Source organism: Felis catus, chromosome A2 (assembly GCF_018350175.1).
Source record: "Felis catus isolate Fca126 chromosome A2, F.catus_Fca126_mat1.0, whole genome shotgun sequence".
NCBI lineage: Eukaryota > Metazoa > Chordata > Mammalia > Carnivora > Felidae > Felis > Felis catus.
The window spans coordinates 6,145,390-6,159,151 of record NC_058369.1 but is presented as its reverse complement, the minus strand read 5'-3'; the positions used below and the strand labels follow the sequence as shown (position 1 = coordinate 6,159,151).

Genomic DNA, 13,762 nt, shown 5'->3' with positions numbered 1-13,762 from the left:
GCACTTGGTCTGCGGCCAGCTGCTAAGCTTGACCTTCTCTCCTCCAGCCGCCTGCCCCCATTTAGGCCTCTGGAAAGGATTCCCATGTTTCCTACGAGCCCCACACCCAAGGGTCCAGGTGTGCCCTTGGCATCGCTGGGACAGCTCAGATGTAGGCCCTAGGCCGTAACTCGAGCTGCTGCTCTCCGTGGCCCAGACACAGGACCGGCTTCCCCAACCCCACCCGACACTGCACAGTTCACCTAATGGCCGCTTCTGTCTCGCTAGCCTCTCTCCATCCCCATAACTGGCCCCCAGTCCAGGCCACCAACCCGGGCCTCCCCCCCCCCCCACCCTCACCTCCCACCACCAACCAATCCCCCACAGCCCACATGGCCTGTTCAGAGCACAAATCTGATTATGTCTCTTGATGCTTAAAATCCCTTAATAGTCCAGAGCCCACTAATGGCTTCCCAGAGCTTAGGCCTAAGGACCACGCCCTGACCCAGGGCTGAGGTCTGGCTCCTGGCTGCCATCCAGGGTGAGAAGTACCTTGACAGGCTCTCAGACCAGTCTTCTGAGGGGGAGGTCAGCGCCCTGGCCCAGAATGAATCTGGAGAGGGAAGGCTGTGTATCTCCACCTAATGTGGGAATGGGCTGGGAAGGCCCTCAAGGAGGCCTCAGGCGGCAGAGACAGGCCTCTGAGAACTGGCTCTGCAGGGGGAGGGTGGGGCATGTGCCCTGGCTGGAAGCCCAGCTGCCCCACCTCCCGCATCAGCCAATCTGGGGGCGGGGGGGGGGGGGTGCCGGGCCCAAGGCCAGGGCACTACCCAGCTGGCAGTCCCCATAGGCACCTGGGCAGCGGGAAGGGTGGGCAGGAAAGAGGCTCAGACCGTGTGTACAAACATAGATTCTATTGGGGGAGGAGGAATGGGGGAGGAGGGATGAGGGGTGCAGGGCTGGGGTCAGTCCTCCTTCAGGCTCCCGAACACGGCAGCCGGCACACTCTGCTGCTCCAACCGCACCTCTGGGAAAGGAGAGAGGCCACGGTCATTCCGGGAGGGGGGGCCCCACCCGTGCCTCCGCCAAAACGTCCTGCCCACCTGGCTGGCCCCCTACCGTTGGGTTCCAGATCCATCTCGTCCTCGTCCTCGTCCTCGTCCCCCCCTAGCTCGATCTCCTCCGGGTTGGCTTGCTGGGCCAGCTCGGCCAGCTCCTCCCGGGATGCGTCGCTCCTGGGGGTGGGCAGGGGTGAGGGAGGGGGCAGGCAGGGGTGAGGGAGGGAAGGAGGGAGGGAAGGAGGGAGGGAGGGAGGAAGGGACGGGCCAGGCAGGGGGGAGGGAGGGAAGGAGGGAAGGAGGGACAGGGCAGGCGGGGAGGGAGGGAGGGAGGGAGGGAAGGAGGGAGGGGGACGCGTGCCGCTCAGCCTCCCCGCCACCCCTGCCCCCGTACCTCACAAACAGGATCTTGCTCTGGGCCCGCGGGGGCTGGTCCCGCTCGGCCTCGGCCGCCAGCTGCTCTGCCCGCTGCTCCAGCAGCTTCATGTCGTCCATGCCGCTCTGCCCGGGGGCGAGGTCGGACACTGGCGGGGGAGCGTGGGGGTCACACACCAGTCTGCCCAGGCCACGCCCGCGCCGGCCCCCGCCGCAGCCCACAGGCCGCTCTGCTCCTTACCGGGCACCCCACCCCCATCCGTCCGAGGACCCAGCCCTCAAGGAGCTCCCAGGTTCGGCAGGGGGAGGGGAGGTGGACGCTCAACGCTCTCAGACCAGGAGGCCAAGGGCGGGCAGAGAGCAGGGGCCGCGCCCTTACTGCGGGTGCCCGCAGCTGCTCACCGGTGCCCGTGGCGCTGCCCGACACCTTGAGCATCTGCGAGGCCATGAAGTTGACCTGCGTGTTGTACGTGGCCTGCACGCTGCGGCGGATCCGCAGCATCTCCCGGATGGTGTCCTCGTTGCCGTGCCGGACCTCGAAGTCCTTCCACGTCTGCCAGAAAGCCCCGGTGGTCTGTGCGGGGTGGGGCGCATGGCGTGAGCGGCTGGCTCGGCTGCAGCCTCCGTCACTGCCCGCCCGCCCGCCCGGGCCTACGTCCTACCCGGGGGTCACAGATCTGGGAGCAGAAGCTGTAGATGGCCCGCGCCCGGTCGATCTCGCCGAGCTTGCACTCCATGTCCGCGAACCGCAGGCACATCTCCCGGGCGTGTTCGTCCGACAGCACCTGGGTGGCGGTGGCGAGGAGGGGGCAGGGCGTGAGCGGGCTCCCCTCACCCCGGGCCCTCCGGAAGGCTCCCGGAGGTCCCATGCGTGGGGGCACGCTCTGACCTCTGGCCACCCCCGTTCCCCGCCCCGCCCCACAGGGCACCTCGATGGCCTTCTGGTAGATGCCGCGGGTGTGGGTGACCCCGTAGATCTCGGCCGCACGCTTGATGTAGATGTTGAACATGTCGTACTGCTGGGCGGGCTCCACGGCCCGGGTGGCGCGCTCGTACACTGCCATGGCGTGCCGGGCCAGGCCCCACTCTTCCTCCAGCTGGGCGTACAGCAGGTACAGCGCTGAGACACGAGGCGGTGGGGGGGGGGGGGGGAGCGGTCAGAGGCTGGTGCCTGGCCCCAGACAACCCCTCCCCTGCCCGGCCCGCCTGCCTCACTCTTCGCGTATTTGGGAGGGCAGCCGTCCAGCGCCTGTTCGAAGAGGTCCCGCGCCCGCTCCAGCTTGCGGCCCCCATAGCGGGCAATGAATTTGGTCAGGTAGGTGCTCCAGATGTCAGACACGTTGGGCCACTTGAACAGCGAGATGCCACGCTCGTACGCCTGCCCCGAGAGAGGGTGTCGTGTGTGGGAACCCAGGGCAAGAACACGTGGCGTCCAGCCTGCCAGGAGAGTCCCCACGTCTCCCTCGGGCTGGTCATGGCGGCCCCTTCCCCGTCCACCCTGCCCCACGATCACGGCGCGGTCAAGGGGGCCTGTACGTCTCCCTCAACGGACCAGGACTAGGACCTACCAAGTCACCGGTAGGTAACCTTATGGGCGGGGGAGTCGGGGGGTCCTCAGTTCTGTGGACACTGGAGCCCACGGCCTTGGGAAGAGGTTCCCATGCCCAGGCCAGGGGCAGGGGCAGGGGCAGGGCCGGTGTCACTCAGGCGGGGGGGGGGGGGGGGGGGGGGGGGGCACACGTGTATGTCATCTGGATACGTGCGGTCTCCGCCTAGAACCGAAACCTCTCAACAGAGAGGCAGGGCCTCCCAACACGTGCACGTGCAGGACCTCACGTACCTACAAGCTGTCACACGAGCAGAGCAGGGACAGCCCGCACACACCCGCCGCCCAGAAACAAGACTCGGTGCCTGTTAAGAGGTGAACTGTGTCCCCCAAATTCCTGTTGAAGCCACAACCCCAGGACCTCAGAACGTAACTGGACTTAGAAACCAGGCCTTTAAAGAGGAAATGAAGGGGAGTCGTTACAGTGGGCCCTAACCCGAGATGATGAGTGTCTGTGGGATTAAGACACATACACACACCGGTGGGAAGACAGCTGCCCGCTAGCCAAGGACAGAGGTCTTGGGAGAGACCAGCCCCGCCAGCACCACAGTCTGAGATTTCCAGCCCCCAGGACGAGGACGGTACGTCTCTGCTGTCTGAGTTCCCTGCTCTGCGACACCTTGTTAGGGCCACCGGAGCACACGGACACAGCGGCCGGGGCCCCGGGACAGGAGACCCCGCTGTCCAGGACCTCCAGATCAGCCCCCCTCACCTTGAAGCTCTCCTCGAAGTACTTGTGCTCCTCCAAGAACATGGCGTAGTTGATGACAATCTGGGGCGTGGCGATACGCAGATCCAGGATGCGGTCGTAGACGGCCTTGGTGGACTGCGGGGCAGCAGCAGGTCAGGGCACGTTCGGGGCAGAGACTGCGGCCCTGCCCCCGGCTCCACGCCGCCACGGGCCCTCAGCCCCCCGACTCACCTGGAAGGTGCCCAGGCTCTCCTCCAGGTCGGCGAGCATCGACCACACCTTCAGGGACTTGTACACGCGGTTCTGCACGGGCTCCGAGCCGTCGAAGTACTCGGCTCGGCGGGCAGGCAGCGCGGTGGCCTTCTGGAGGGAGCAGGCAGCAGGGCGGGGGCTTGGGGACAGCCGGACACGGCCACACAGCACACCACGCCCCCGCCCTAACATGGGCTCGCGTTTACCCGCAGCAGCCGCAAAGCCTGGTCGTAGTTCTCGTGCCGGAGCTCCAGCTCGCCACACTCACACCACACGCTGGCCAGGTCGTCCACCTGCTTGAAGCTCACCTTGGTGGCCTTCTCCAGGATGATGCGGGCCTGCACGGGTGGGAGAGGGCAGGTTGGGACCCTGTCTCTCTGGCCCCCGCCCGCCCCCGCGAGAGTGCACGTGTCTGTGCCTCCTGGGTCCTCTGGCCAAGCACACGCCTCTACTCACACACGCGCAAACCCACACACGCAGGGCACTCACATCGTCCAGCTGCCCATTGTCCTCGTAAAACTTGGCAAACGCGACCCACAGTGTGTGGGGCTTGCCTGTAGCCTTGAAAGGGTCCACCGTCTGCACGGCCTCCGTGTATGTGTTGATGATCTGGGTGGGAAGGACGGAGTCAGGCTGCACGGTCGGGGCCGGCAGGCAGGGGAAGGAGGGTGGGGTGGGGCCGTCACACACCTCCCGGGGGCGGCCCTGGTGCAGGGCCACGCGCTTGTGCCACTCGTGCACGTGATGTGGGTTCTGGCGCAGCAAGACGCTGTTGAGGAGCAGGGGCCGCCGGCCAATGAGCTGCTCGAAGCGGGCCAGGCGCAGCTCCAGGTCCACGTCATCTGCGCTCGAGATGGGGGCGGGGCCTCAGCACAGGGGCCCCGCCCCCACCTCTGCACCACCAGGGCCCCGACTATCCGGGGCCTGGCAGACTCACTCCACTGGCCACTCCGGCCAGAGATGCAGCGCTAGTCCCAGCTACTCACCAAAGTTCCACCCACGCCGGCCTCCCTCTGTTGTGCAGACGCCCCCCAACCCCCCCCCCCCCCCCCCCGCTGTCCCTTGGGGCTCTCAGAGCCCTGCCTGCCGGCCCAGCCCTCTCCCCTCACCGGCCCAGGCCTGCCTCACCTTCCTCCTCCCGCCCCAGTTCTGAGGCCGTCTCCATCTTGGCTGCGATCATGCTCTCCTCAAACTGTGCGTAGCTGTCGAACACCTGGGTGAAGTCGCGCACGGTCATCACAGTCCGGATGGCCTCCTCGTACACGTCTCGAGCCTGTGGGCACGGGCGGGATAAAAGGAAAGTGCTGGCTGGGGGGACGCGAGGGCCTGCCCGCGTGGACGCAGGGGACCTGGCCGCACCACCTGGAGCACCGACACGCAGCAGAGCCACAGCCGCCCCCTGCCCTCCCAGAGTGCAGGGCCCCAGCTCCTCCCCAGTAAATGGTGACGGTCCCCGTGCAGAGTGACTATGAAGCTCGAGGGAGACACGTGTGAGGTGGCCGACGCCCGGTTAAGACTCGAGAGGTGACGGACCCTGATGCCCCCACAGGTCCCCACTGCGGGGACCCCGGACTTGGCCATGGAGTTGGATGCTCAACCACCCCACTTCTGAAGCTCGTGTTCTTCCGGTCACTCCCGCCCCTAAGCTTGGGCCCCATCCCTCTACCCCTGTTCCTGGCCAGTCATGATCCACTGTCCGTCCAACCCCGGCCACTGGCTCCGCCCGCCTCCTGACCAGTCCCCTGCCGCCAGCCTCAGCCTGTGGTGGCCTGAAGGGTTTCTGTGAAGCGCGCAGCCGGTCCTGCCTCCGTCCTGCCCACACCTGGCTGGCGGCACCCCTCAGCAGGGCACGGCCGACCCCTCAGCCCGCAGGGCGCTCCCTCCCCTAGCCCGTCAGCGGCCCCTTCTCTGCTCCAGCTCCTCTCGCCTCCTCTTCCACGAGGCCCCGACGACTCCAGCCAGCAACTCTGGGGACCCGTCCGCCCCACGCACCCCCCTATTCCACTGCCTGACGACAAGCAAGCTAACGTGGACACTGACGAGAACACTGACACCTCGGGAGCGACTGCTGTGTCAGGCACCTGCGTGGCATCCGCCCCTCTCCCCTCGTCGCCTCCCGTGCCTGCGCACCTTCTCGAAGTGGCCGCTGCGGATGTAGTAGTCAGCCAGCGAGCACCAGAGCTTGCCCAGCTGGTCGGTGAAGCGGGTGAGGCCCCCGCGGATGATGGCGTCCACATTGAGTGACTGCACCTTGTCTGGGTTCTGGGAGATGAGGTCACAGAGCTCGTGCCACAGCTGCGGACCCAGGAGGAGGAGTCTCAGCCCTGTGCCCCACGGGGGGGGGGTGAGTGGGGAGGGCAAGCCTTCCTGCCCAACCCCATCCCCCCACAAGCCCACCTGGTAGTTGGACTTGCCAGCCTTGGACACAAAGCGCTCGTCGTTCACCACGGTGGCCAGGCGCTGCGCGGCTTCATCCAGCCGGTCACTGGACTTGAGATACTCGATGTACTCCTCTGCACTCTCGGGGCTCAGCTGGGCAGCGGGCGGCCCCACCAGCAGTCAGCGGAGCCGCAGAGCCACCCCACCATCCCCCCTGCTCCCACTCGGCGGCTCCGGGTCAGCCACGCACCACTGTCCTGACCTGGCGCCAGCCCTGCCGACCCAGCCTTAGCCACACGTGTCCCACCCGGACCCTACCAGTCCGGCCTCAGCCCCACGGGGGCAGCCTTGACCGGCGGTCCAGCCGAGGCCCCGCCAATCCGGTCTGGGCCCCTCTGGTGCAGCCCCAGCCCTGACCAGTCTGGCTTAGACAACAAAGGCACAGCCGGCACGGTCCGGGCCCGGCCTTTACCCCAAGTCCCCCAGCCAGACAGCGCCGTGACGAGTTTCACAACATACGACAGCTGTTAGAAGCGCGAGGGGGCGGCACCCCCCCCATGCTGTTTCCGCCTGGAAACATTCCCACAGCCGTTCGTCTCCCACTCCCTGCCCTCCCACGGTTGTGGTTTTACTGGTTTAAAAGATGTGACCAGGAGGGGCGCCTGAGTGGCTCAGTCGGTTGAGCGTCCGACTTCGGCTCAGAGTCTGTGAGTTCGAGCCCCACGTCTGAGCTGTTAGCACAGAGCCCGGAGCCTGCTTTGGATTCTGTGGCTCCCCCTCTCTCTGCCCCTCCTCTGCTCATGCTCTGTCTCTGTCTCAAAAATAAATAAAAAACCATTAAAAGAAATTTTGGGCGTCTGGGTGGCTCAGTCGGTTGAGCATCCAACTTCAGCCTAGGTCATGATCTTGCAATTTGTGAGTTCGAGCCCCACGTTGGAGCCTGGAGCCTGCTTCGGACTCCGTGTCTCCCTCTCTCTTTGCCCCTCCCCTGCTCATGCTGTGTCTCTGTCTCAAAAATAAAAACATTAAAAAAAATTAAAAGTAATAAAGAAGCAGAAGGGGGGGATGCTTGGGTGGCTCAGTCACTTGAGCATCCGACTTCCACTCAGGTCATGATCTCATGGTTCAGTTCGTGAGTTCGAGCCTCATGTCGGGCTCTGGGCTCACAGCTCGGAGCCCGCTTTGGATCCCGTGTCCCCCTCTGTCTGCCCCTCTGCTGTTTGTGCTCTGTCTCTTGCATTGTCTCAGAAATAAACGTGAAAAAAAAAATGTTTAAAGATGTGACCAGGAGACGTGGTCAGCTCGTGGGCACCTGTCTATCCAGTTAGATCAAAAGCTCCGTGCAGGCAGGGACTGTCTTTGTCACACGCTGTCCCAGCACTTGTCTCAATGCGAGACATGCAGCAGGTGCTGGCAGATTATTTGGAGGGAAAACAAATCGCCAACGAGAGCCTTCCCCGCCTCCCGTCTGTCGGGTGACACCCCTCGAGGGGCCAGTGTCCCAGTAAGCCGGCGCTGGGAACCTCGTGAAGCGGCCTCTCGCCGCTCGGTCCCGCCCCACCCCCACAGGCGTACCTTGAGGAAGCGCCGGTAGCCCCGCACGGCCGTCTCAGGTAGCGGGTGTGAGCGCAGGAAGCGCAGGTACAGGGGCCAGATGCGAGAGTGCTGCGTGATGGGCAGTGCCCGGAGAGCGCGGTCGAAAGTGCGGCGGGTGTGTGTGATTCGGCCCTGGTCCATCAGGAACTGGCAATAGTCCAGCCACAGCCGTGGCATCTGGAGGCGTGGGGGACGGGCAGGGTCTGAACCGCTGGCGCCACGGCTCGACCACAGAGACGGCACGTGTCCTGTGGCCAAAAACGCAGCAAGACCCGGGACCCCGTCCTCTAGGGCTAATCCAGCTCAACCGCGGGCACACCGAGGCGACAGGACTCCCAACCCCCGGTCCCCGTCCACTTGCACCTCCCCCTCAGCCCTCGCCCGGCCTCTGCCCCCGGCTCCCACCTTGTGCATGAACACAAAGGCCCTCTCGTGGCAGTTGTTGACATCTTCGTAGGCCGGGTCGGTCACGCAGCGATGCTTCACCTGTGCCCGGCGCGCCTTCAGATATCGGTACCAGAGTTTGTAGCTGGGGAACGCGGGAGGGGCAGACAACGACCGGTCAGCCTCACGTACCCCTGGAACCCTCTGCCCTGCGCCGGGAAGTGACTGCAGGGCAAAGGGGCCTGGGGAAGGACGGCAAGTCTCAGCACTGGGGGGCACGGGCCAGGACACCAGGGAAGGTGTGCTGAGCCGTCAGGGGACGTACACTTAGTGCCCGAACGACAGCCATCACCTGGGACCTACTGGCCAGTTCCGTTACGGCTAGATTAGGTGGGGTGGGGTGGGGTGGGGTGGGGTGGGGTGGGGGGCCGGGCAGGGCGGCTGGGACCGTTCCCACCTGCAGGGCAGCAGCTTCAGGGCCCGCTCGTACAGCTGATTGAGCCTCGGCTTCGGGGCACCCTGCTTGAACTCAATGTAGCGGAGCCAGCATTTGACGGAGAACTGGTTCCGCATGATTTCCTCCTCGTAGGGGAGGTCCTCTTCCTCCTGTGGGAGCCAGGGAATGGGAAAAGAGAGACCTGAGCTCAGAGCCAGGGCACCAGACAGCCACATACCAGGACTCAGGTTTGGATTTCACTCCTCGAAATCTTCCTGCCCACAGTCTGACCCGGGTCATCAGACTCCTCAACCACAGGGTTCTGGGCCAGACTTGAGACTGTCATCCAGACACCACTCTTTTGGCCCTCCCAGTCAAGCCACCTACCCTCTGGCCCAGGTCACCAGATTTCTCAGACTCCCCGTCCACTGCCAGGTCTCTCTGGACCTGGACGCCAAGCTTTAACTCCGCACAACACGCCTCTTCCTAAACACCAGGCCTTCAGCATCTCAGGCTCCCACTATCCAGAACTACTCAGCTGTCCCAGAACTCGGAAAGTGAACACGGAAACCTTATTTGACATGAAGTCAGGAAGCCCTGAAGGGGGCACTCCCATGCCTACCATCTCTTTGTCAATTGCAGATGCCCCCCCCCGCCCCCCCGCAGGAAGAAGGGCACCTTGCGTTCCCAACAGAAAGAAGCTTACTTTACTACCCCAGCAAGATTTTCTCCTTGCCCGGCAACAGCCCAGCCAATGAGAAGCCGCCACAACTCAGCCAATGAGAAGCCATCACCACCCTCAACTATCACTTTCACCTAATAGATTTTCCTTCAAACCGGCCCCTCCTAGTTTACTCCTTTTTCTCTATAAAGTGATGTTACTTGGGCACCCAGGTGACTCCGTTAAGCGTCCAACTTCGGCTCAGGTCATGATCTCATGGTTTGTAAGCTGGAATGCTGCATCAGGCTCCGTGCTGACAGCAAAGAGCCCGCTTGGGATTCTTTTCCTCACTTGCCCCTTCGGCACGTGCACGTGCTCTCTCAAAATAAACAAACAAGTTTTAAAATAAAATAAAGTGATGCTCCTCTCCTTTGTTCTCCAGACTTGCCTTCGGTTTTGCCATAGCTTGCATATCCTGAATTAAAATTCCTCTGCCGGTCCTAAATAAACCCACTCTGCTGATAAAATCACTGGCAGTTTTATTTTCCGAGTCGACAGAAGCTAGACCTTTACATCAGAAGGAGAGGTATGGACCAAACCCCAAGCCTCCCCAGTACGAAACACCAAACACCTGTGAAGATGCTAGGCCTCTACAGACACACCTCTGCTGTGTTCAGCCCCAGGCCACCACAATACACATCACAATACAGCAAGTCAAATGAATTTTCTGGTTTCCCGACACACATAAAAGTTATGTTTACACTGCAGTCTATTAAATTTGCATTGGCATTATGTCTAAAAAGTGTTATAACTTGATTAAAAGATACTTCCTTGCAAAAAAAAGTGCTAACCACTACTTGAGGTTTCAATGAGTTGTAATCTTTTTTTGCTGGTGGAGGGTCTTGCCTCAAGGGTGATGGCTGCTGACTGATCAGGGTGGTGGCTGCTGAAGGTTGGGGTGGCTGTGCAATTTCTTAAAATAAAACAAAATAAAGCCTGCCACATCAACTGAATCCTGCCGCCACGAACAACTTCTCTGTAGTACGTGACTCGGTTTTTGACAGCACTCGAAAAAAAATTTTTTTATGTTTATTTCTGAGAGTGAGAGAGACAGAGCACAAGCAGGGGAGGGGCAGAGGGAGAGGGAGACACAGAATCCGAAGCAGGCTCCAGGCTCCGAGCTGTCAGCACAGAGCCCGACACGGGGCTCGAACTCAGAACTGAACTGCAAGATCACGACCTGAGCCGAGGTCGGGCGCCCAACGGAGCCACCCAGGTGCCCCATCAGTTTGACAGCATTTTACCCACAGCAGGCCTTCTTTCCAAATTGGAATCCTCTCCAACCCTGCTGCTGCTTTGTCAACTAAGCATATGTCATATTCCCTCTCTGTCTTCTCCGCACTGGGAGCAGCTCTCTGGCCACAGCCCCTCATCCTCTGAAAATGTCTGCCTGTGCAAAGTTCGTCTCCACCCCCTCCTTGGTCAGGAGCACCTGTCAGCTGTTGAGCCGATCACTGTCTGCAGTGGCATTAAAACCCCCAGAGACACTGACAGATGCGAGCCTCAGCAGCTGGGCAGCCCCACGTCCCCTGACCTCACTTATTCCTAGCCGCAGTTTCCAAACCAGTGTTGCTTCAAGGGACGTCGACACAGCAGCCAAGTTCATTGGGACTAGGGCTGCCACAGTTGGGGTGGCTGGCTCTGGGGCTGGAATTGGGACTGTGTCTGGGAGCCTCATCACTGGTTATGCCAGGAAGCCCTCTCTGAAGCAACAGCTCTTCTCCTCCACCATTCTGGGCTTTGCCCTCCCAGAAGCCACGAGGCTCTTCTGCCTGATGGCGGCCTTTTGTATCCTCATTGCCATGTGAAGGAGCCATCTCCACCTCCCATAAGTTTTTCTCCTGTGTTTCGTCTGCCCTGGGTGTTCCTTTTCCTATACTTCCCCAGGCAGCCTGGGGAAAGTGGTTGGCTCAGGGTTTGACAGAGGAAAGACAAATAAATACTGTACTAACAAGAACAAAATCGTTTATGTCACATTCTAGAAGCTCTGTTGCCATTTCAACAATCTTCACAGCATCATAACCAGTAGATTCCATCTTGAGAAACCCCTTTTTTTGCTCATCCATACAAAGCAACTCCTGGCTGGGATGCCTGGGTGGCTCAGTCCGTTGGGCGTCCGACTTCAGCCAGGTCACGATCTCGCGGTCCGTGAGTTCGAGCCCCGCGTCAGGCTCTGGGCTGATGGCTCAGAGCCTGGAGCCTGTTTCGGATTCTGTGTCTCCCTCTCTCTCTGCCCCTAACCCACTCACATTCTGTCTGTGTGTCTCTCAAAAATAAATAAACGTTAAAAAAATTTTTTTAATGAAACTTTTTTTTACGTTTTTTAAAAATTTATTTATTATTGAGAGACAGAGAGACACAGAGCATGAGCAGGGGAAGGGCAGAGAGAGGGGGAGACACAGAATCCGAAGCAGGCTCCAGGCTCTGAGTTGTCAGCACAGAGCCCGATGCAGGGCTCGAACTCATGAACTGTGAGATCATGACCTCAGCCGAAGCTGGTCGCCTAACCAACTGAGCCACCCACGCGCCCCTGATTTAGCTTAATTCTTAAGGGCCCTAGGCTTTTCAGGGCACTGGCTTCCACTTCGAGACACCAGCTGCATTAGCCGGACAACAGAGTCAGCCTGTGCTTTGAAACGCTGAAGCCAGGCAGAGACTCCTCCTCTCCAGCAATGAAAGTCCTGGAAGGTCTCTTCTCCCAACAGAAGGCTTTCCCATTTCTGTTAAAAGTCTGTTCGGTCTGTGCAGTCACTTCATTAACTATCTTAATGAGCTCTTGCGATCGACTTGCCACAGATGGCTACATCAGCACTCGCTCCTTCATTTGCACTTTTGTGATGGAGACGGCTTCTTTCCAAAAACCTCAAGAGCCAACCTCTGTTAGCTTCCAAGTTGTGTTCTTCAGCTTCCTTACTTCTCTCAGCCTTCGCAGAACCGAAGGGTTAGGCTTTGGCTGAATGAGACTTTGGCTTAAGGGGATGCTGTGGCTGGTGTGATCTTCTATCTAGACCACTGAAGCTTTCTTTGTAACAGCAAAGGGCTGTTTCGCTTTTTTTTTTTTTTTTTAATCATTCATGTGTCCGTCACTTCTAATCTTCTCCAAGAACTTTTCATTTACATTCACAATTTGGCTATTGGTGCCAAAGGCCTAGTAGCTTTCAGCCCCTCTCAGCTTGCAACGTGCCTTCCTCATTAAGCTTAATCATTTCTAGCTTCTGATATCAGGTGAGACGGGTGACTCTTCCATTCACTTAAACACTTAGAGGCCACTGTAAGCTTAGTAATTTCAAAGTGGTTATGTCTGAGGGAGTAGGGCGGCCCAAGGAACAGCCTATGAAGCCATCCCAACACACACAACAATTATTAACCTCCCGGTTTTACATGGGTGTGGCTCTTGACGCCCCAAAAGTCATGAAAAAGTATGAAATACTGTGAGATTACCAAAAGGTGACACAGAGACATGAAGTGAGCAAATGCTGTCGGAAAATGGTGCCAACACACTTACTTCATGTAGTGTTGCCACAAACCTTCAATTTGTGTTTAAGAAAGAAAGAAAAGAAGAAAAAACCCCACAGTAGCTACAAAGTGCAATGAAAGGTCGTATGTCTGTGCTCCAGATACCAAGTCTTGGGACTCTTCAGAATCCCAATGGCCACTGCCTGACCACAGTTGACTCCACAGTTCTCCTAATCCAGACAGCAAACCTTCGTTCCACAAACTACAACGCTCAGGACTTGACCTAGGCCGTTACTCAGAGCACCAAGGCTTTACCACAGAAACCAGAACCCCGGCCTGATCACTATGCCTTAATTCCAGACTCCGGACTTCTACAAGATTTCGCTATGCGATTCCCCTCCCCCCCACCTTCCCGCGCGCTCCTATTTCCACCAAAGGTCCGGACGCCAGGCCCTGAACCTCGACTGCAACTCTTAACTCAGACCACTTGGACTCCACTGCCAGACTTTTGCTCCTGGACACCCTGGTCCGTAGGTCCTGCCCTCGGGCGGACAGAGCTTTGGCCCAGACACCCCAGGCGACCAGGCCCCGAACCCCTGAAGTATCCAAGCCCAGGTTCTCCCACGCGGGCCACCCCCGGCCCCGCCGCGGACTCACGAAAACAAGGTCCGGCCGCTCCGGCCGCGAAAGACGCGCCATCACCACCATTTTCCTGGCTCTCCAGACACGGCCAGAAGTCGCGTTATAATGACGTCTCCCGCTGAAGGCCCGCCCCCCAGGGCCAGACCTATTTCCTATTGGTTGAACCTTTTCCGACCGAGCGGACGAC

At 60.1% G+C, this 13,762-nt stretch overlaps 2 protein-coding genes across 2 annotated transcripts; one reads left to right on the top strand and one right to left on the bottom strand.

Moving 5' to 3' along the window:
- Positions 1 to 878: 878 nt before the first annotated feature.
- XAB2 (XPA binding protein 2) lies at positions 879 to 13,746 on the bottom strand. Its single transcript, XM_003981809.5, has 19 exons — positions 13,591 to 13,746; positions 8,778 to 8,926; positions 8,342 to 8,465; positions 7,916 to 8,113; positions 6,359 to 6,493; positions 6,092 to 6,256; positions 5,090 to 5,234; positions 4,652 to 4,803; positions 4,451 to 4,570; positions 4,168 to 4,299; positions 3,941 to 4,072; positions 3,731 to 3,844; positions 2,628 to 2,790; positions 2,342 to 2,532; positions 2,075 to 2,197; positions 1,815 to 1,986; positions 1,432 to 1,561; positions 1,099 to 1,214; positions 879 to 1,006 (listed from the first exon to the last, which is right to left on the bottom strand). The coding sequence occupies exons 1-19, from the start codon at positions 13,639 to 13,641 to the stop codon at positions 945 to 947; spliced, it is 2,574 nt and encodes an 857-aa protein (XP_003981858.2). The 5' UTR covers positions 13,642 to 13,746; the 3' UTR covers positions 879 to 944.
- LOC102901624 (ATP synthase F(0) complex subunit C2, mitochondrial-like) lies at positions 10,845 to 11,285 on the top strand. Its single transcript, XM_045045200.1, has one exon. The coding sequence runs from the start codon at positions 10,860 to 10,862 to the stop codon at positions 11,283 to 11,285; it is 426 nt and encodes a 141-aa protein (XP_044901135.1). The 5' UTR covers positions 10,845 to 10,859.
- Positions 13,747 to 13,762: the final 16 nt, after the last annotated feature.

Coding starts and splice junctions, on each gene's coding strand:
- LOC102901624 (XM_045045200.1), top strand. CDS start 10,860: ATGTCTGCCTGTGCAAAGTTCGTCTCCACCCCCTCCTTGGTCAGGAGC.
- XAB2 (XM_003981809.5), bottom strand. CDS start 13,641: ATGGTGGTGATGGCGCGTCTTTCGCGGCCGGAGCGGCCGGACCTTGTT. Junction 5,235..6,091: donor GCAGCGGCCACTTCGAGAAG/GTGCGCAGGCAC, acceptor CCGTGCCCACAG/GCTCGAGACGTGTACGAGGA. Junction 1,562..1,814: donor GGGCAGCGCCACGGGCACCG/GTGAGCAGCTGC, acceptor CTCCCCCGCCAG/TGTCCGACCTCGCCCCCGGG.